Raw genomic sequence first — 22100 nt, 5'->3', positions numbered from 1 at the left:
TTTTAATATAGTCATGTCTGCATGATGCATATTCCTTACCTCTGCTCAGCGCTTGCTTCAAGACAGCAAGATCCAGAATTAACATGCTTTGTGAGAAGGCAAGGAAAGACCAAAAGTAATACTGATAAAGTTATGTCTTTATTGCTGATCAGATAGGCAATTTCTTGCCTATGCTGAAGACAGTCGTTTAAACCATCTTCTTAACAAGGAATCTTTAATAGCATTAAATGTACTTAAGTAATACAGTGATGTTTACAGAAGTGGTCAAAGAGCTCTCTTAGCTTTTAAAGAGTAATTTTAAAATGTTTAACATCTTCCAGTCATTGGAATAACAGCAACAAAAAGAAAAGTATTAAAGCTACCAGGCAATGACAGCTCTTGAACAAGAATAGTCTTTATCTTAATTACCATCTTCATTCTTTGATTTTATTCCATTCCTTTCCCCATATTTGTTTTTTGTTTGTGTGTGTGTGTTGTTAAAGTGACATGGCATTTCTAGCACTTTGCTCAGTGTGTGCCTTTTCCTTCCCTTTTCCTTCACAACTGCTCCAGACTGATCGCATAAACCCAGATGACATAGATTTAGAAAACGAACCCTGGTATAAATTCTTTTCAGAACTGGAGTTTGGACGCCCGGTAAGTGAGGACAGAATATTAATATTTAAACATTAGGGAAAATAGTTTTATAATGAGGAATTTACAAATTACCAAATTCAGCAAACATATGCCAGTAATATTAATATGATTTTTTTTTTTGAGAAAAGTCAGTAAAGTTATCTCATACATATGACTATTATTTTTCAAGGGGACCCTTAACTTGCCAGAGTAGTGGCTTTACTAGCTTTAATACAGACTATACGTTAGACAAATAGTAGTGTGTAAATATTTAAGAACAAGACAAATTGCATGTTAAACAGGGATGTTTACTGGTCTCCCTAAATCTTTTGCATTTGGCTGGGTTATTTTTGAACAATCTTTCAGAACAGAAAAATATGTCAGTTTGTGTTAGGGATGCTAAGTTACAAATCATACATTTTACTTGAAGGAATGTGTCTAAATTTAAATGCACACAGCCATATACAAATTGCTTATGGCAGTAAATACTGAGATTTTTTTCCTTTTTTCCCTCTCTTATATGCATACATGCAGAATACGTATTTTGTACCTGAACACAGAGATACAGGTTTGCTCTGTTTTCAGGCTGGGCACCTGCTTGAACAGACGGACTTCAGTTCTGCTCCGATTTTTCACAAATGGCCAGGTCCAAAAAAAGGACTCAGGCAAACAGATGGTACCTTAGTCCTACTGCAAGCATTCAAGTTTAAAATTATAAACCTGAAAGCTCCATTTGGTTGAAACACCTAAACGTCAGAGATATCTCAGTTTTTCATCTTTGGTTGGCTAGGCACTCGCAACTCTTCTGCAAATACCACAGGCTTAATTGGATGTAAGCAACAAAGGCTGTTTATATTTTTTATACAAGGATAAAACAGCAACGTCCTCGAAATGAGACTGAGAACTAGGTTTCACCTCCTCCCTGCACAGTGCCTTAACGACTAGGTTGGAGATACACCTGCTCATGCTTTTGCACACACCCTCCCTGGCTCCATGGAGCTCAAATTCTTTCCTGTATACTCTAACATCTTCAGGAAAAATGATAACAAATGTCTGCATCCCAGAAGAATGTCTAACAGAGTGGCTAGAGTACTTTCCAGACAGGGAGTTCAAATCCCCCCAGAAAAAGGAGGGAAGTAAACCCAAGCATTCCCTCAGTCTGGTTAAGTATTCTCCTAGCTCCCCAGGATCCTGGGCAGCTTGAGGAAAAAAAGCAAAAGCACCTGCCCGCAGGCAGAAAATCCCAAATAGACATGGCATTTAAGCTTGAGAGTATCAGGATTTAAAACATTCCCATTCTTACCTTTTCCTGTTAGCTAGCAGTTCTCCAGAGCCTCCCTCAGCACGCTAATTACTGACATGCCGGACTGCCCGAGGAGCCCGAGTACTTGACACAGGGCCCTGGAGAGCACTCTGGGAACAGGTACCTTAGTCCCTTCTTGTAGCTAGCCGTAAGCCAAAATCAGAACTCCCAGCTACTTCAGGGAGAGCAGAAGAGAAAGCAAACCACGTACATTCTTTTAAAACATTTTTAATCATAACATTTAAAAAATTACCCATTGAATACCACCTGAAAATAAAAATAAAAAAATAGCTAAATATACCTGGATTTAATTTGTTGTCTAGTGGTCTATAATGTATCACATTTTCACTGATTACCTTTTATCTCCTTTTATCTAGCCATTCAAGCTGTTTTGTCATTCCTCTCTCTAGGTGGGCAGAAGCAGTCCAGATACATTCTTCTGACGAACAATATGTCAACAATATTTTACTGATAATGATAACCTGAGAATAGTGTCTCCTGTAAGATAAAATATATTGAGATTTCCCCAGCAGAACGTAACTGTGATGCTTTACGCTCTTCTGTCTCATCAGTATTAAAAACTGCTAGAATTGATTCAACCATGCCAGTTGTAAATTTTACCACCTAAAGTTACTAACATTTTATTAAGATGCTTATAATTTAAAAAATATTGTAACACATTCTTCCTTCCATTCTGCCCATATGTGTCACTCTTTGTATCTGACATTGTCAACACTTAGTTTCTAACTGTGTCACCTTCTCCACGTTTCATTCCTTGCTGCCATTGATTCTACTCCATTTCATCTCTACACTTCTGCTTTTATGATGCAGCCACCTAAAAAGCTTTTGGACTATGTTCAAGACAGTTCTTCTGGTGTTTCCAATGAGGTAAATGAATGATTCTTGTTCAGATGATTCTCTCGGGAAGAAGGGTTGGCGAGCTCGCCATTTATATCTTAAGTTTGTTAAAATGTAGTGGTTTCCTTCTGATAGCTGTCAGACATTTCTAATTCACAAGCATTGTATCTTTGTCTTCATATCTTTCCAGATCACTAGTGCATTTGGAAGTTGATCTTATTATCCTAGGAACTGTGAGTCCTTATGCCCCAAAATTCTCAGACATTAACACTCAGAATTACACAACAGCCCATATGTCTCTAACTCTTTGACAAATTCCCACTTCTTCAGAGTTGGGCAAGTGCATTGCTTTCAGACACAATTAATACATCAGCACAGTAGTACTTTTTTTATTAAAATATCTGTCTGCAAATTCTGTATGTCAAGTGAAAGCCTTTGTGGCTAAGCTATCATTTCTCCAATTAAGTAATTATGTCTAAGGTTGCTAATTACGTAAAAGAGCAATTAATAATCCTGTTGTAAATTTAACTGCAGGATTGACAGTCACTGTCGTTACTCCAAATAAAATGCATCAAGATCAGGTAGTGGGCTGTCATTGCCCTACTCTGAGTGGGAGAGATTCAGGCTTTCATTTTTCTGCCCTCCCTCCCCGTTTTTAGAGTGTTAGGGCAAAAGTCAGTGAATCTTGTAATGACAGCTTTACTTCATATGGTGGCTTTAATTTATTCGTATTTGTGATTCACTCTCATCTTCAGTAGTCTCTCAAAAAATTAAACGCAAATTGTGGCCTTAAATTGTTAACTGTTTGCAAGTTACTCTGGTTTGGTTTTAAGCTCTATAAATACGGAAAAACTTCATGGTTGTGAAATTTGGGGCCAGTTCTCTGAGACAATAAGCTTCTAGGCCTTCACTAATATTTGATAGTACTCTATATATTGAGGAAGACAATTTAAAAGCCCTAGCATGATTATTTGAAATATTATCCTGCTCAGTAGGTCTGGGTAAAACAACTATTAAGTAATACTGGTTTTTTCTTTGTTTAATTTACAAAGACATTTATCTTTTATTCTGAAACTTTAAATCTTTGAATATGATGAGTCATGTTCACAAACTGCAGCAAATTAAATATTCTTGGGGGGGGCAGAATATTCAAAATAACTTGTTAAAGTATTAGAACCATCAGGCAAATAAGCCTGTTGTTTACAACTTTTGTCCGCTTTTCCTAACTTCATTTTCAGTTGCCATTAAAGCCTGGATACATGAAAACATCTGGGTTTTTTAGTAGAACCAAATCAAAGTATTCAACAAAGTCTGTATTTGGTAGTTTGGGGTGGTTGTCTCCAATATTTAATTTTTTTGCCAGGCAGCCTTTATCCATATAGGGAGGGCACTGTTGAATATTCTGGAAGATGCCTAATTAGCTTTGGAGATGGGGGAGTGGGGAAGATATGTTTGTTCTGTTGGGCCACCTGGAAGTGGCTTGGAGGGATCAGGGGTCAATAATGCCCAAGAGCTGACAGGACAGCTACAAACAGTGGTACCCACTCTTAGCGGTAAAAACCCAACCATATCCACTGTTTGCGTTCACCTTTCCCCTATATGCCGTGTCAGTGCGGCTCTACCTGTGGGTAGCAGGTACAAACTCCACACAGCCTATATATGATAATGTATACCTGTGGTAAAAATTAGTATTGTAGAATATGCAATATACAGTACCGTTGATATAGAAAAAACTTCAAAGAAGGCATCAAAGGAAGGGCAAAAGGGCAAGTTACATTCAAGGCGATATGAGTATCTTAAAGGACGGAAAGCAAAAGCCATATAGTAACCCAGCAGTCAATTTTGGCGTGACATACACTTCTTGCTGTCTTAGGCTGATCACTAACACACTATTTATGGCCTGGGGAATGCTGTGGATAAAGAAGTTCTCTCTGGTTTGCTTTCAGTTGTCTGATTTACCCCTTGACTTCCATAGGAGGCAATGGGGATCTACACCGCCCTTGGGATTTACATCATGAGCAGTACAGCCATGGAGCCATTATAAGTGGTGGAAAGTAATCACTGCCTTATGGCCGTTTGGCCAGTATCGTGTGACAGATGGTCTCTGTCCAGTCTCTAATGGAAGGGGTTGGCACCTGTGCAAGAAACCCCACAATGACAATTAATCGGCAATGTTTGTATCACCTCCTGCAACAGCTCTAACAGAGCCCGAGTTTCCTTCCTCCACTGGTACTGGACTGTGGTGGTGAATGGTCAACCAACATGAGGTTGATAGTTGTGGCCAGTTTTGAAGTAAGATTCTGGTGTTTTCCAGAACAGGCTCAATGTGTGTTTTGTGGATAGTGTGTAGGGAAGCACACAGACCTGAGACCTTCGCTTCACTCTGTTGCGTAGAAATGCGAGGAGAACTGTGGTTATACTAGCTCTTGGTGTGAGCAACTCTGCTCGCTGGGTTCTATGGTTTTATTGCAGACAGACCTCATAATATCAGATATTTATCTTAAAATCACTAAAGTTGGGTAGTGGTGGGAAAATTGTCATAAAGTAATTTTCAGCTTTCAGAGGATGTAAAGAAAAACTTGAAAATATGAACCGTATAGACAGTAAAGAGTCAGGAATAAATACCTTCTTCAGAATATATTTTTAAAAACAAATACCATGATATTTTGTTTAGACAGAATAGGTGAAGAATAATGCACTCATCAAGACATATACATTCCAAATACTGAGAAATAAAATAGGGATAATTTCCTAAGTGCTAATAGCAGGTTTATTGTCTGTCTGAGAACATCTGATGATCATCAGCACACCTCCTCCCTAACAGAACTGGCTCCAAAACACAGGCTTCTATTTAATCTGCCTGTGGAAAGGAGGTTTGATTCTTTACTCCTTTCCCAGAGCAGACGGTGTGGTTTTGTTTCACGGCATCCTTGTCTCTAATGCTTATGTCCATTGACTTTATGAGCTAGGTTACAGTACTTAAAATACTTCAGTCAATAAGTATCTGTTTCTGTTCTTCACATTCGAATACAAAAATCAGTTTTTATTTTAAGGCGGCACACGTAGTTTATCACCTAAGAACAATGCAATGACAGATGATTAAAAAAAAAACCACCAAACCTTGAAATCTGTGTTTTGCTAGGAAAATGAAACTTGTAAGAAATACCTTCACATTTGTTTGCAGAAAAATAGGTTGCTTTTAGCAAATACAGCAACTAAAAATCAGATGCTGTGATAAAACTTGATTGTATTTCACAGTCTTGTGTACTCTCCCATCATGGAAAAAAGCGTCTGTGGACCACCACTGCACAGAAACCCGCCTGGGAAAGGGATAGATAAGTGAGGCAAACCTTCACTGATGAAAACACCTAACACTGGGAGAAGCTGGGCACACGATCAGTTGGTAGTCTTCCAGCAGGCCATTGCTACAGAAGACCTGCCCCACTGAGAGCGCCATCCTCCTGACATCAGTGATGCACAATTCCCTGTTCCTTGAGAACAGAGTCTGCGTCCCGCTACCTTGCTCCTCTTGGTAACAGCTTAATTCCCAGATTGTGTGAAGATATCTCATACACAGGCTGGAAATTGCAGATGAGTGTTGCTTGAGGACATGTTAATTTACAAAGAATAAACACAATAGTAATTCCTAGCAGGTGAACATATTGCCACTGATACTTTTTTAATGCCACTTTCTCCTTCCTACTGTGGTGCACACATTGTGGGTTGCATGTATGTCATTCTCTACTGTAAATGAGATGCAGATGAATAGAGGAGATCATGTCTCCTCTGATGTGTCTGGAGGTTGTATTGGATGAGCTGAAAATGACTGCATGACAAGTAGCCCTTTTTTTTTTAGCGTACCACTAAAGTAATTTTTGGAGCTTTTATTTCTGGCTCCCCTCTTTTGTCCATAGCATGTCACTGAAGCACAGTTGTATATAGCCAGAAGTAGAGCATCAGTTTCCGCAACCTGAAAATCCATGATCCTGTACAGCAGTGGAAGGATAAGGATGAGGAAAAGAGCAAATCTATTTGTTTGGTTTCCCATTTTATTACAAAACAAAATATTTGTCATATAGAACCATGTAGCGCATTGCAATAGAATCACATTTGTTGTATGGAAGCCGTTTCAGAGGTTTGGGGCTAATTGAGCTCTGACAGGAACAATTGAACAGTATCCATCAGGTAAGAATTGCAGCAGCAGCAGAGAAACTGCCTTAGCTTTGCCTCTAATGGGGTGACAGAATGTTAAAAAAGTGACTTTAAATTGCAAAGATGCATCACTCCTAGAGCACGTGACTCTTAGAGGTATTACCCAAGTCTTGCATTGCTTCCATTCTGAACAGAGGCAAAGACTAGCAAATTTAAACACATAAGTGACTAAAACAATGAAGTGGAACAATCTTCATGGTTTCATGATTTAGTCCAGTAGTCTATTTCATTTCAAAATAAATTATAAGTAAACAGAGAAGTAGTTATAACCAAAACCTTTTTTCCTAGACATGTGCTTACTTTGAGATTTCCCCCAAAATGAAAAGCATGTGAGAGTTTGTGGGATGAAAACATGCCACGTTGAACTGTCCAAGATGACCAACAAGCCTTGAAATAGGCCAGAAACTAAATTCCTTCAATTACAGACCAGTTCCTATGCTGTCCCTTGGTGAAACATCAGAGTTGCCGTAACCCTGTTTGCCCATGTTACAACCAAATGTTGTTTTCAAAATTTGTTGCCATCAACATTTCTGTTGAAATCAAGAGGAACAAGAGCTGTGCACAAACACTACTACTAAGATACAGCTCATACTCACAATGCTTAATCTAATAGAAATCCATGTTAGAGCTAGTTGTGCCACAGCGTTTTACAATTTGAGCCACGTATGACTTGAGAGAAGTATCAGGAACCTAGTTCTGCCATTTCTAGTGGTCAGGTTTATGTTACTGTTTTTGGCAGTGAGCATATTCTTTATTGATCACTTAACAGATTTGTAGTCTTACTTGAGGAAAGGATTCTACCTTTGTGTTTATACAGCATGTTATTCTGATCCAAACTGGAGCTTATGAACATAACAGTATTTAACGGTGAGAATAATAGTAGTAATAAGTAGTAACACAGAAGAAGTACTTGAATACTTGTCCACAAAGCAAAGAACATTCTTTTTAGAAGAAATAAACATTTTGAAACCCTACGCAGAGATCACCTTAAATAAGTTATAGAGAACTTATTTTCTCTGGAAAGTAACTTTAAAGTCTTTGAATTATTAACATCTTTTAATCGTTTATATCTCAGCTGCCATTCTTACCAAAAGCCAGAAGTTTTTTTTATCTGATTTTTAATGTGATTTAAATTAAACTACAGTTAAAAATTACGGAAAAAAATTGGAATTATCTTAGCTCAAGTTTTAGATAACATTTGTTCCTTGTTGTGGTTCTCCCTCCCTCACAGTACAATAAATTTCAGTATAATCCAGAAATTAAAACTTTAGTTAATGTCCTGCTGGGATCACTTGGTATATGATGCAGATCTTAAATAACAAAGCCTACTGACAAATGAACTCTAACTGAACAATCATATTTTCTTTATAGTGCCCCATATGTAAAAGCAGTTTAAACAGTTACTCTAGAATGTCATTTAAAGTATAAAGTCCCATGAAATCTGTTCCCAAATATTCTTAGACTACAGGTGACTTCTAGAAGTATATGTAAGTTAACAAATCTGGGTGAAGTCCTATTCGTGAACTTACAATTCAAATCACTGAAAAAAAGAATATCTAACAAAAAAAGCACTTACACAGGCCATGGGTGCTATTACTTCTGCAGTCCTTCTGTACAGAGAAAAGGCTATAAAGATTCTTCCATACGGAGAAAAAGTCTAGAAGGCTTCTGTAGAGAGAAAACTAGTTCCTGCAGCTTACAAATCTGTATGATAGTTCTATTTCTATTCTAGTTCATCAGGTTGACTCTGAAATGAAATGCCAGGAGCTTGTTTCAAGTTTAACTTTTGAACCACACTGCTTTGTACCCTTGAAGAAATACCCCAGGGACCATGCAGTTCATTCTAGATTCATACCTAGTTATAAGAATTGTAGTATTGCTTAATTCTGACTGCAGGCTTGAAATGTATGAAATGGTTGATTTAAAATTAGTAGTCATTTAAGGTTGACTTTGTATTAATAATAAAATTATGGAGCAGTACACCATTCCATCCTCCAGGGTTCATGCAGTAGCTACTTCCATAACTCCATAAGCAATGACTAATGCTCTGTGATAAAAACTGTTCTTACCAGGAATATAAGGTGGTCAGCAACTGGCCACAAACATCATGGGATTTACAAAAGTTTCTGGCTATAATTGATTGTGGGATATTGGTGAGTAACTGAGGGGGAGGAAAAGCTCTGCAGACCTCACTTGTGCATGAAGGAATTATTTTCAGACTTTTATGTTTTTATAGCAAAAGTTTGTTTCAGCTGTTCTGTATATGTTTTTGAAAAGGGTATAGAGAAGAATGACTTTGGATCATTCAGCAGTGCTTTAAAAGAAAAAAACATTACTGAAGTAGAATATGAAATGAAATCTAGTGATGCCTTTTAAAAACTGCCTAACTGTTCTCATGAAACACTGCAGTATCTATGCGAGAATGCCCAGGATGTTAATCATCATAGGCTGTTTTATAGGATTTGTCAGAGAGTAACTAAGCATAATCAAACATGATAAGCAGAAACTGCCACCCCCTTTTTCAAATACAGACATATAACAGATTGATATATTTGTTTTCACAGACTTCCTTATATCATCACTATTCAACAGACAAAGGCCTGGACAGGCCCTCTAGGTAAGAAATACAATATATGATTTCAGAAGACACAGATTATACCGGCTGAGGGTTTTCTTTGTGACCTGATACCAGCAGATGTTGCAAAGAGTCAGATTTTAACATTGACCTTGCGAGCTACTGACAAACTAGAGCGATGCATGGAGAGCGTGTTCGTATTCTGATACTGAAGTGTAGATTCTACTTTTGTTTTACAAGGACTTATTGTTCACATTCAAATTAAACCATACTGTATTCTGGGTCCTTCCACTAACATCTTTGAGCTTATGTCTCAACTGCAGCTATCTGTCATTTAACCTTACTGCCTGCAGCACTTGCAGCGCTGTTTCCATAAGCATGTTACCTCATCTGTTCGCAGTCTCTTTTTCCTATCTTTGCACTGAACCTTTAGTACCAAAAGGTAGTGTAAAAAAACTTAATGCATTTATTTCAAAGCCTTCACTATGAAAATGACAAGCAATTTTGTATAAAACTTTAAAGCAATCAGGTGAAGAAATTCGGCTTTTCTCTCTGAAATAGGCTGTAAGATGTCTGAGACCAGTGCTTCTCCCCTTTACGTGTTTTTGATTTATTTGTTCTGGCATTGTTTAATCTATAAACCAATAACATAATTATGAGCTTACTTTTTAAATACCTGAATTCTGATCTCAGAATTAGACTGCTGCTAATACTGCTTATTTCTGTAGTTCTGCAAGTACTGCAAGTGACTACAGAAAAAGAAGGAAGTCGGAACCTGCTGTAAGTCATCAGAGGGTGCTCAGTGATCAGAACGCAAACAGGCCTAGCCTGGGCCGTACAGATATGCAAGGCCCATATACCACCCTTAGAAAGCCTTTAACTAGCTCGTCTCCTTCTTCTCCATCAAGAGCAAAAGGTAAGAGGAGATCATATTTGTTAGCAGAAAAATACTGATGATGTGTTGTACGATACGTTGGTAGTAAATGCAACTGTCTGCTGTTGCTCAGTGCACTTCACTGGGAGATTTACTATATGAAGCAACCGCTTTGGGCCTTTCATGAAAGGCTAACTTGTTTAGTCTTATGTGTGTAATTTTAAGCTGAAAAGCTGGATTTGTTACAAGGATTTTCCAAGGAGTTTCAACTCCTTATTCCAACAAAAGAAAATCGACTAAATGAAGACTATGATTTGTACCACAACATACAAACCTATAAAGTTTTATTAACTCCACTACTCTCTTACTATTGTGATTTTGAACCTGTTTTCAGTATATACAGAAAGTAAATCAAGACAAATAGCATATAAGGTTAAAGATGTGTTTCCAGGATAGTAGACCTTTCAAATCTATAGCTGATGTCTTAGACTTTGTCAGTCATCAGGAGCTAATTTAATCAAGCAAGCATCCATAGTCTGATTTTTGATTTTATAAATCCTTGAAGTATTTAGTACAGCACATACAATCTAATTAGCTTCTTTTTCCAAGTAATTGGCCACTCTCTTACTGTTCTCCATGTCTCTCTAGAAAAGAGATAATTGAATCAGTTGTTGATTTGGGGTTTTGTGTGGGGTTTTTTTAGCAAGACAAAAGGTTTCCAGTAAAAATTAAGATGGAAGTAATATACAGAGGAATATTGTATACAATATGTCTCCTGTTTAAGGTACTATTGTTCATTTAACTGTTGTATTTTGTAGCTATGCTGATCAGCCTATAGCTGTATTAGGGACTGTATAAACCTTTGTAAAAGTAAATTCCCACTGAAAAGAACATAATATCCAGGCTGCAACAGAATGCATCAGACAAGAAAAGTGGGGAGGAATATTAAGAGTGAACTGATGGAGGAACAAATGTATTTTAAACCCAATGTGACAGCAGTAATTTAAAAAGTGGGTAAACTCATCCATTTGGTGTACCAGGTCAGGCAGTGATAAGTTGGTAAACTCCATTGTCGTGGTTTAACCCCAGCCAGCAACTAAGCACCACGCAGCCGCTCACTCACTCCCCCCCAACCCAGTGGGATGGGGGAGAAAATAGGGAAAAAGAAGTAAAACTCGTGGGTTGAGATAAGAACGATTTAATAGAACAGAAAAGAAGAAACTAACAATGATAATGATAACACTAATAAAATGCCAACAGCAATAATAAAAGGATTGGAATGTACAAATGATGCGCAGGGCAATTGCTCACCCCCCCCCAACTGACACCCAGTTAGTCCCCCAGTGGCGATTCCCCGCCCCCACTCCCCCCCCAGTTTATACACTAGATGTGACATCAAATGGTATGGAATACCCCTTTGGCCAGTTCGGGTCAGCTGCCCTGGCTGTGTCCCCTCACAACATCTTGTGCCCCTCCAACCTTCTCGCTGGCTGGGCATGAGAAGCTGAAAAATCCTTGACTTTAGACTAAACGCTACTTAGCAACAACTGAAAACATCAGTGCGTTATCAACATTCTTCTCATGCTGAACCCAAGACATAGCACTGTACCAGCTACTAGGAAGAAAATTAACTCTATCCCAGACGAAACCAGGACATCCATTTAGCTGCATTTGCCTTCGACTACACCACCAATAATGAGCACTTACTGTGACTTAAACACTTCTTGTGTTTGAAAATCTTTCCCTTAAGAACATCTACTATAGCTAATTAACTTTTGGAAGGTGACCTAGCTGTCTCACTCCATTCTCTCCCAGCATTATGAAACCTAGTAGAATGTTAATTTTTCTTGGAATTAACCATTTTGTTAAAGCAGCAGCACACTATAAGCTGTTTGATCAGCATGGATTTTGAACTCAAGTGTTTCAGTTTCTGATCCAGATTCAAGTTGTCCTAGAAAGCAGATTGAGATGTTTGAAGCATGAGTACTGAAACTGAATGTTGCCACTTGAGACCCTTTTTGAAAGTTCAGTGCAAGTACGAGAGATCACAGTCCCAAATTTGTCTCATAGTGACTTCTAGATCTAGTATCCGCATAAAAATATGTCTTAAAACTTGCTTGAAAACTCAGGCTTTGTTCTAGAAGTCAGTCTAAGGGTTATTGTTTCTTCTACGTGCTGGTTAGGCTCAGTAAACTGATACATCTTCCTTTACACCCATATAGCAGTTCCTCAGCCGCCTTGTTCTGCCCTCCCTAAGCTGTAGAAAACAGTACGCCCTTCAGTGCTATCACACAGGGAAAGAACAGGCTACCTAGGAACAACTGGGAGAAGTTTCCCATTTGATCTTATATAAAGATTTCTCTTTATGTTAATTATTTTAGAATATGCAGTTGCTGCTAACTCTTCAAGCATTATTCAGCTCAAAAATTCTGAACAGCTTCATTCAGAATGCACAGGTAGAAATTTGACTGAGGTCTAGATTTGTTCTTTGGCTTCATCTTTAAATCCTTTGCAGCTTTTATTGTCTGTTGACCTGCTTCAAAATCAATGTTAATGCTTGTTTTCTTACATTGCTTTGGCAGGGGGAGGATGCAGGGGGGTAACATCTCCATAATTCATAAGGAATTCTTTTTGATGTTCAAATTATCATGAGTACATTTCTACAGCTGGAAAATAACTTAATTACTAGCTGTGCTGCCCCAGGCTGTAGCAACCTATGTACTGACCTAAGTTGATGGATGCATTAATTGCTGTCTCTTTTCTAGTCTTTCTAATACTTACTGATGTTAATTCCAACTTTCTGAATCTTTTAATTTCTGGCAATGTCTCTTTTTTACCATGCTGCTCTATGGATTATAAAGGTGGGGATATTAGCAAAGTATATCCATCCCTTTTAAGTTATTCAGTGCACAACCACAACACCTCAAATGAATTAGATTACTGTAGCACATACAGACAACATTTAGCTGTTCCAAATGATTCAAGAAGGGCAATCAGCTATAAGAATGGCTGGCAAATGACTCGTCAAAATGCAGAAGTCTGGAGCAGCACAGAAGAAACTGCTTCTCCAAAGAGAAAATCTCGTAGCTGTGATGATCTGTTAACAGATGATCGCGATAGCTTTCCCGATGCACAGGCCAAGTCTGAAAGCATGGGCTCTCTGTTATGTGAGGAGGACTCTAAAGAAGTTTGCTCAATGAACTGGGCCTCCCCATACGTTGAGGGCCGTGCTAGTAGTAGGTCAAGAGTTCGTCACAGATCTGCACACGATGCCCCGGGTTTCCTAAAAATGTACAAAAAGATGCACCGCATCAATCGCAAGGACTTGATGAATTCTGAGGTGATTTGTTCTGTGAAGTCCAGAATACTGCAATATGAAAAAGAACAGCACAAAGGTATTCTTCAAGGCTGGAGAGAGTCTTCTACTGAAGAGGTGCCCAGAGACATGGTGCCAACCAGAATATCGGAATTTGAAAAGTTAATTCAGAAGTCAAAATCAATGCCGAACCTAGGTGATGAAATGTTGTCAGCTGTTACACTAGAGCCTCCTAAAAATGGCTTATGTCCAAAGAGGCGATTTTCTATCGAATCGTTGCTGGAAGAAGAAAATCAAGGCAGGCATCCCTCTCAGATACAACGGAGCTACAAGTCTAAAACCCTGGTGCCAATTCATATTGAAGTGACCAGTGATGAGCCACAACGATCGCATATGGATTTTTCAGACAGTGATCAAGATGGAGTGGTTTCTGACCTCAGTGACTTTATCCAGATAGAGGGTTCATCCTTTTGTAGTGAAAGTGACTTTGACCACTTTTCCTTCACGTCATCTGAAAGCTTTTATGGATCAGGCCATCACCACCACCACCACCACCACCACCACCGGCATCTCATCAGCTCCTGCAAAGGGCGATGCCCAGCATCCTACACCCGCTTCACCACCATGCTAAAACACGAAAGGGCTAAACAAGAAACCACTGAAGATCCAAGGAGACAGGAAGCAGAATCTGGCCTCTCTAAGATAGCATTTCTAGTCAGTCCAGTGCCTTTCCGGAGGAAAAAAAGTGCAGCTCCTAAAAAACAAACTGAAAAGAAAAAATGCAAGTCATCTGTATTTGAAGCACTAGATTCTGCACTTAAAGACATCTGTGACCAAATTAAAGCTGAAAAAAGACGGGGAAGCTTGCCCGACAACAGTATATTACACAGGCTTATTACTGAGCTGCTTCCAGACATTCCAGAAAGGAATTCATCTCTTAAAGCTCTGAAAAGGAGTCCCATGCACCAGCCTTTTCATCCACTGCCTCAAGATGGTGCTATCCATTGCCCACTGTACCAGAATGATTGTGGAAGATTACCTCTTAGTGCCTCTTTTCCAGACATGGACGCAACTAACAACAATGATAGCGCACTGTGTTTCCAAGGTGGATTAACTTTCTTCCTCTATCCTTGTGATTTACTTATCCAACCTTACTCCCTGTATTTCCCACCCTTTCTCATTCCATTTTTATTTGTGTCGTCTGTAAGAAGCTTTCATCCCACAAAATTCTTAATGAAGGATGTCATTTTTACATAGGTCATGAGGATAGATAGATTTGCTGTCTATTCACAAAATACAGTAATCTGGACAACTGAAGTAATCGTGTATTTCAAGTAAAAGATTATTAGTGCTATAAATTACAGTGGTGTTATTAAATTAAGCAATGTGGGGCTTTTCCCCAAGAAAATGACCTTACAGAAAGTGAATGTATGCTTCATAAGATGCTAGTCAAACAGAAAACAATACGCAGATAGCCCTTTCTTTATTATTTAAAAAAAAATCTGCATCTAAAACGTGTTATACTGTATAGTTTTGTTACATGTAAGTGATAAAACTGCTATTAATTCTGCCGGTATCATAGAAAGCTTGATTCTGTTTTCTAATGAAAATACACTAATTCTACTGCTTTATATTACTTTTTGTGAATAGACCTTAAGGTCATTTTAGGAAGTTTCCATTTCCACCTTTCAGACAATACAATTTCCAATTTCTGTGGCAGTAAAACTAGTTCTTCTCATAGAATTTTAATATATCTATGAAGTTTTGAGTAATTTCCTGTCCTCTTAAAAGGGAAATTCTCAATAATCAAAACTTGAATGAAATTGTCAGGGTGAGTATAACTTTTTTAAAAGTCTGTCTTGACAGTGATCTGGTTTTAAAGTTACTACTTTGAGTTGTTCGTTGCTCTGCTTCTCTTTTTCTCAAAAAAAAATTGCTTGAGCTTAAAATGTTCTTAAAGTTTAACCTTGAAATGTTAGAAGAAGCAAACTAGATTCATCGCAGGAGTGCACAAAGGTGTATCCTAGATGATTTAGATTAATGTCTTTGGCAAGTCTGTAATTTATTTCTCTTTTTAAATGGTAACATTTCTGTGTTAAAGCGTTCTGCTTCTAGACATACGGCCCTCTGACAGAGCATCTTTGAGAATTTAATGACATTACAAAGCTATTCTTGGAACCACTAATGGATGTAAGAGAGAATGTCTTTAATATATCAGTTATGCAATATTTGATCAGGCCCATCTTACTTATGTTTAATCTCACATCTTTTTCTGTAACTTTTGCAAGTACCACACTAGTAAATACATATTTCAAGAGAAATCAGAACTGAGGCTGTTACCATCTCTTCTCAACTAGTTAAAATACACATATTGAGAACACAGAAATTGGTAAAAAAAAAAAAAAGCAGCTATAAAATGCAGTTCAGAATTGAATTAGTAATCTTGAGGCCTGATGATGATTAACCCTGGCACGCAGTACTACACAATGAGACTGGAGTTGTTGGAAATTACGCTGGTCACATATCACAGTTGCTAAATGAGAATTTTCCAGTCCCTGATAATAACAAAATCCACAGTGCAGAGTAAATATGGATTCCTAATAGCTTCTGCAGCTATGAAAGAGCCTGGCATGCAGAAAGTGGTACACTCTGTCAACATTAATATCCCTAAAGTAGCGTGGAGAATGAGTACAGCAGAATATTCCGTTGACTTCTATCAGCACCAGTCATGGCTGCACTCTACTTCTAATGAAGTTACATGTTTTGTTGGATCTCTGTATGTCTCTTACAGCCACCATCCACACAGAGACCCCAAGGCCATAGCAAAAAAACACTGAAAACTACAATATTGACTGCATAAGGGGCTGTATAGAAATAAAGGAAATTGTTCTTCCTAAAGCTTCTGCCTTTCACTCCTTCCCTCCCATGTCCTTCTCTTTCTGCTAGAGTTTAAAGAGAAAAAAACCCCACAGATGTGTTTGGAGGCATTATATCTTTAGTTTTATACAGTGAGCATAGATCCTCATTCACAGACACAGGCCATATCAAGAAAGCTGTCCAGAACTGGGACTGCAATATACTTGTTGGTGTTGACATGCTTGCAACCAATGACATAATACAATTATCTCATTTTCTGCCTTCACTGTATTTATCAGTAGCCTTAAGTTTTTGTGGCTTGGCCAACAGAGCCCTCTGGAGACTATTTACATCCGTCTTTTGTAAGACCCCAACATAACGGATGAGATGCTTTCAGTTCTTTTTTTCCCCACTTGTACTTCTGTGGAAATGTATGGGCTTAGTAAAGAACAGATCGTGTGAACGAAGTCAAAGGAAGACAAACATCAGTCATATGTGTCCACTAGCAGGTATTACTGTGGCAGTAGGAGACTAAAATAGTAAATCTCAAAAGTCAAGAGGCAGTTTATTTCATCCTCTGGTCTGAAATAATTCCATTTTCATTTCACATTGGCAACTTGCAGAGCTATAAAGAGTCTAAGATTTCGATTTTATTCATCATACTATAATACACCATCGGTAAACTGTGCTTTAGAGAAAATCTGCCACATAGATTGGTGACTAATGATTTACACTCCATTTCTTAAAACAGAGTTGTTTTTATGAGGCAACATCCTTTTAAATTCCCTTGTGCTGCCTAACACGTGCCCCTGGTAAAGTAGAAATGCATCTTAGATCACTTAGGAGGAAACAATTTTTCTTCACTGTTTTCTCATTGAAGCATGCTTTCATCATGTTTTGTGCATGTAATTATGTGTTCATATTGTTGGCATTCCAAAACAGTTTCATGCAACCTTATGAAGTCCCAGTACTGCTGTCATGTCTTCCCCTTGGTCCAGTAGGGTGGCATCCCTTTGTACAGTGAGGCATAATTTTGCTCTCTTGATCCTCTCTCACGTATTCTTCTGCTGTGGATCAGAGGTCAGCCTTTGCCTTTGCTTGAGAGTTAGTATCTCTTTTTTTCTGTAAAGGTGCACTTTATTCATCATATCACATGCTTTTCTTTCTATTAAAGGTAAAATAGTAGATTTCAATATCTCTTCTCTCTCCTAAATGAAACCAAGCAGCATCACAGATTTGAATGGTTTTGTTTAATTTATTGTAGTTTCACATAGTTTCTGTTTTCAGTAGACCAGGAGTCTCCTGGAAGCTATTCTTCTGCTTTCACTGATGTGGGACGATGTACTCCAAGGGAGAGAAGAGGAACTACAGACAAAGAGGTAGTGAAACAATAAATAATGCAGGAATATCCATATGGAAAATTGGTAACATATCTGAGGCAAGATTTGTGTTGGTTTTAAAACACTGTAATGATACAGACCAAAGGAACAGTTACTTATCATCAGATGAGGCAGCATCCTTCTTTTTCATTAAGGAGATTGGTACTTCAAGAAGTTGAAAGAATATCAAGCTGTGTTAAGATAAGCTGTATCTTCTATTTATGTTTAAATAGATAATGGACATAAGTTTACTAGTCAGTGACAGGCTCTGTCAAAGTTGACCGGAGTGGGTGATTAGGACAAAGAAGAATAGCAGATGTGACTGGGGAAAGGCTTTTCTTGAGAAACAGAGCATTGCACAGAAAATGCCTCAGTCGTTTCAAAACCAAAACAAAGAACATCTGTATTTCACCATTATTTTTGTTCAGAAAAAGCAAAAACACTGCTATTAGTATGTTAGACAAAACCACTTATCCTAAGGGCAGTCTCTATTTTCTGTAACAGTTGGTGATTGTAGTTATATACAGATTGCTTTATTAATGCTTTGGAAGAAGAAATGGAAGCAGGCATACAACCTTTAAAGTAACACAAAGTATCACTGAAAAGTATACACAGAAAAATGGAGTATATCAATCAGTATCTTAAGAATATTTCTAGATCTAGAACTATAAATGCTCTCCAACCAGGCTTCAGGGATTTTATTCAATCATAAAGGAAGTACATTTATATTAACCAACATCTACAGACCATAGATTGTTAACATTTTCCATTGATTTTTATTAAATATTGCACAAAACAATGGCAGCATAAGAGAGTACTGTATTTTAATTGCTAATATTTAAGTTTTTGCTCTGGGCCATCTACCTTGTTAAATGGTGGTACAGGTTAGAACTGGTTACAGGATCTGCATTCAGATCCACTTACACCCCACTGACATGGTTATATTGCTGCAATTCGATTAAGAGTCTGATTTCAAGAAAAGACTGCTTATTACGAAGTAAAGGTTAAAAAAGTTCCAGGAGCCGTATTGTGTGTTCTTTTTAAAGAATTTTGTGACATTGAAAGTCATCTTTCAATTTGAAAATACGTAAAATACTTACACAACAAGCCACTCTTAGCATCACTGTAATTTAAAAAGAAAGAAGAAAGGCTTTTCTATTTCCAGTATATTTTGTACATTTCAAAGAATTTTGTACTTAATCAGCTCATCAGCTCCACTGTTCTTGTAACATTATCCCCCTTCTTCCATTATTTGCTTTAGTAGTTACAGTACCAGCTGTACCAAAATCAGGAAAGAGTGAAAAGGGCTTAGCTACAGTTGATGGTATGAATATCCCCTCCCATCTAAAAGACTATTTTTAACAGCAGCAAGGAACAGAAAAATGCTTTTAAATTTAGGCTACCTTATTTGAAGGAGACCTGTAATGGAAAATTGTATTGTATTACAAAATGCAAGTTAACAGTATCCCTGTAATAACTCTGGGGACTTTTTTATTATAGCGAAGACAATGCTCTAGGTATGCTAAATTTGATAGCCTTTAGTTGACCAGAAGGGAGGGAACCCAGTTGAGAACATCTGGCCTCGAAGAAAGGTAAAATGCAAAACTTACAAGTGTTCCTTTTTATTCCTCTTACAGAAAGATATGCACCCTTACATCATTACAAATAGTATTTCTCAGAAATAGTGTAATCAGCTTGTTCTAGTCACTAGTATATCCTAGAGAGATTTTTTTTAAATGTAGCAATCTCATATGTGCAAGTAGTTGCAGAGAAAGACTAGATCACTTCACCAAATATCCTCACATAATACTGCTAATCACTTCTTGCACCTTCCTCTGAAGTATGTAGTGCTGGTTGTCTGTCAGAGGTAAACACTAGATGAGTGAGGCTCTTGGGTCAGATCACAGTTCGTGTTTTCAACACAGCTTTGAAAGCAGTGAAAGTTAAGCGTCAACCACACAGGTGAGGAGAGGTAGGGTTGTTTTACAGTTTTATTTTTGAAACAGCATTGAGTTTACAGATACTTGGTGATAGAACTTTATAAATAAATGAAAGGAATGACATTATGTGATTCCCTGTGATAGCAAGAGAGCTGCACAGATGACTCACAAATTTAAAATATTCCCAACATTTTCCAGCTGTCAGAGTAATTTTTCCTTTATACATATATATAAAATGTGATGTAGTATTTGCAGCTGAAATTAGCCTGAAGATAACAAGTTTAACAGAAGAGGCATCTAAAGTATTAGAGAATATTAAGCATGTGAATTTCAATTGTACCTAGAGATCTAGTTGCCTGCAAGTCACACTGGCATTTAGGTATCTTTTTTTTTTACTTTTGTAGTTCTCTTAAACATAAAATTGCAAAGCAGTCTGTATTAAAATTTAGCTGCTGTTTCTATTTTTAAAATAGAATATTTTTAAAATACCAAGTCCGAAACACCTAACTGCCTTGAAAAAGGAAGCTCTGTATTTAATTGCCTATTACTGCAAGAACCACTGTAAGGCACATGTCCTTTTCTTTTTGGATCTTGGTCACCTTTTAAAAGCTGAAACATGTTTACCATATAGTAATACTACCTGAATGTATTAATCACTTTGCCTACTTTTCAGAAACTGCCAGCTAGAGCTGTATATGACTTTAAAGCTCAGACTTCTAAGTAAGTACTAGACTTTTGTTCATTTAAGAATTCTTAATTCAACAAAACTTTTTCTAGCACTTCTGGCAGCTAACTGCTGTTCTAGGCAATTTCAACAGCAGAGGACCCTGCTCAACTCTCACAGTAGTCTCCGCATTAGCAAACTGCGTGAGAAGTTATTTTGTAATAAAAATGTCTTAAATTATTATAGTCTGTGTTGTATTTATTTAAATACATGAATGGCTGTGCATCTTCAGCCTTCTAGAGCATGGGTCCTGAGGGTCACCTACTGAATGCTCTTCACTTTTTGTGAATTGTATTTAAGGTACATTGCTTAAAATACCGTCATAGATAGTGTGCTTATAAAAATTATGTATAATGCTTCAGCATCTTCCTGTCTGTCTTAACACACACAGACTTTCTGCAGGATGTGACATATCCAATACCAACACAAACCACAGTGGTCCTGTGGTTTAAGAAAAACAAAATCAGGAAACACTGTTTTAGGATATGAGGGAGTCCAAGTAGAGTTCCTGTATTTCATTCCTGCTGTTGTTCTGATGATCTGGGGCATTTAAACAGTTTTTAGCATATGGCCAAACATCGACACTAGAATTACATTAGCTGCTTCTGGTGGAAAACTCACAACTTGAATTATCAGAACAGCAGATGAGCTCTTGAAAACCCAAATGGATGATACGGCAATGAACTCACAGGCCAGGATCTGAAAATACTGTTAATGATTTGGGTAATTCCCTTTTCTGGTATCCAACATTAAACATATCACAGGCCCTGAGTATCAGAAATGGTGAGAACATAATCCTGTTCTTCATGCTTCTGAACAGCTGTCTTGAAAGAAAAACGTGTAGAGCAGGAGCACACCAAGCTGTGCTGCTGCAAAAAGGTAGTAATAGGTCACAGAGACATGGGATATATTCTGTAGTTTTCCCTACTAATGCCATAAGGAACACCAAATACCCCTCAGATGCCTGTCATAAAAACAGCATCTAAACAGGCCATCCAAAAGACATGATACTTGCATGCAGACCCTATACTAAGTGTTCTGTTAATATCTAGCAATACTTCCTTGGAATCAGTGTAAAACAGGCCTCTCTAACTTACAGATAGTACCTGGGTTTCATATATGTGAATCATTTCATTTTATATGGTATAATCAACTGGTAAATGTACCACAGCTGTGACACTTTTTCTTCAGATGTTTAGTTGCTACATCAGTTCTGAACTGTAAAGGTCTCAGAAACTATGGAGGTAGAAGAGTTAAATGTAAAGCTGTAAACATCTGATCTAAATAAATTTGTTACAGAGAGCTGTCCTTTAAGAAAGGAGATACTGTCTATATCCTCAGGAAAATTGATCAAAACTGGTATGAGGGTGAGCACCATGGAAGAGTTGGAATATTCCCAATTTCTTATGTCGAGGTTTGTTCTCTCTTTTAATTCCTTGAATTAGTTT

The 22100-nt window shown here is 37.7% G+C and overlaps 1 protein-coding gene across 23 annotated transcripts in view; it reads left to right on the top strand.

Moving 5' to 3' along the window:
- Positions 1-22100, top strand: part of SORBS2 (sorbin and SH3 domain containing 2) — a 224742-nt gene that overhangs the window by 182804 nt on the left and 19838 nt on the right. For 10 of the 23 annotated variants that reach the window (XM_049796585.1, XM_049796593.1, XM_049796603.1 and 7 more), the window contains 8 exons: positions 553-636; positions 2750-2806; positions 9553-9605; positions 10292-10479; positions 13299-14858; positions 17897-17988; positions 20602-20648; positions 21952-22066. In XM_049796585.1, coding sequence (XP_049652542.1) covers positions 553-636; positions 2750-2806; positions 9553-9605; positions 10292-10479; positions 13299-14858; positions 17897-17988; positions 20602-20648; positions 21952-22066 — 2196 coding nt within the window. The remainder of the gene's footprint in view (positions 1-552; positions 637-2749; positions 2807-9552; positions 9606-10291; positions 10480-13298; positions 14859-17896; positions 17989-20601; positions 20649-21951; positions 22067-22100) is intronic. The other 13 variants (XM_049796705.1, XM_049796576.1, XM_049796707.1 and 10 more) reach the window with 6 other exon arrangements.

This window comes from Accipiter gentilis, chromosome 3 (genome assembly GCF_929443795.1).
Source record: "Accipiter gentilis chromosome 3, bAccGen1.1, whole genome shotgun sequence".
NCBI classification, from domain to species: domain Eukaryota; kingdom Metazoa; phylum Chordata; class Aves; order Accipitriformes; family Accipitridae; genus Astur; species Astur gentilis.
The sequence above is the reverse complement of the archived record's forward strand: the minus strand, read 5'-3'. Positions and strand labels throughout refer to the sequence as shown.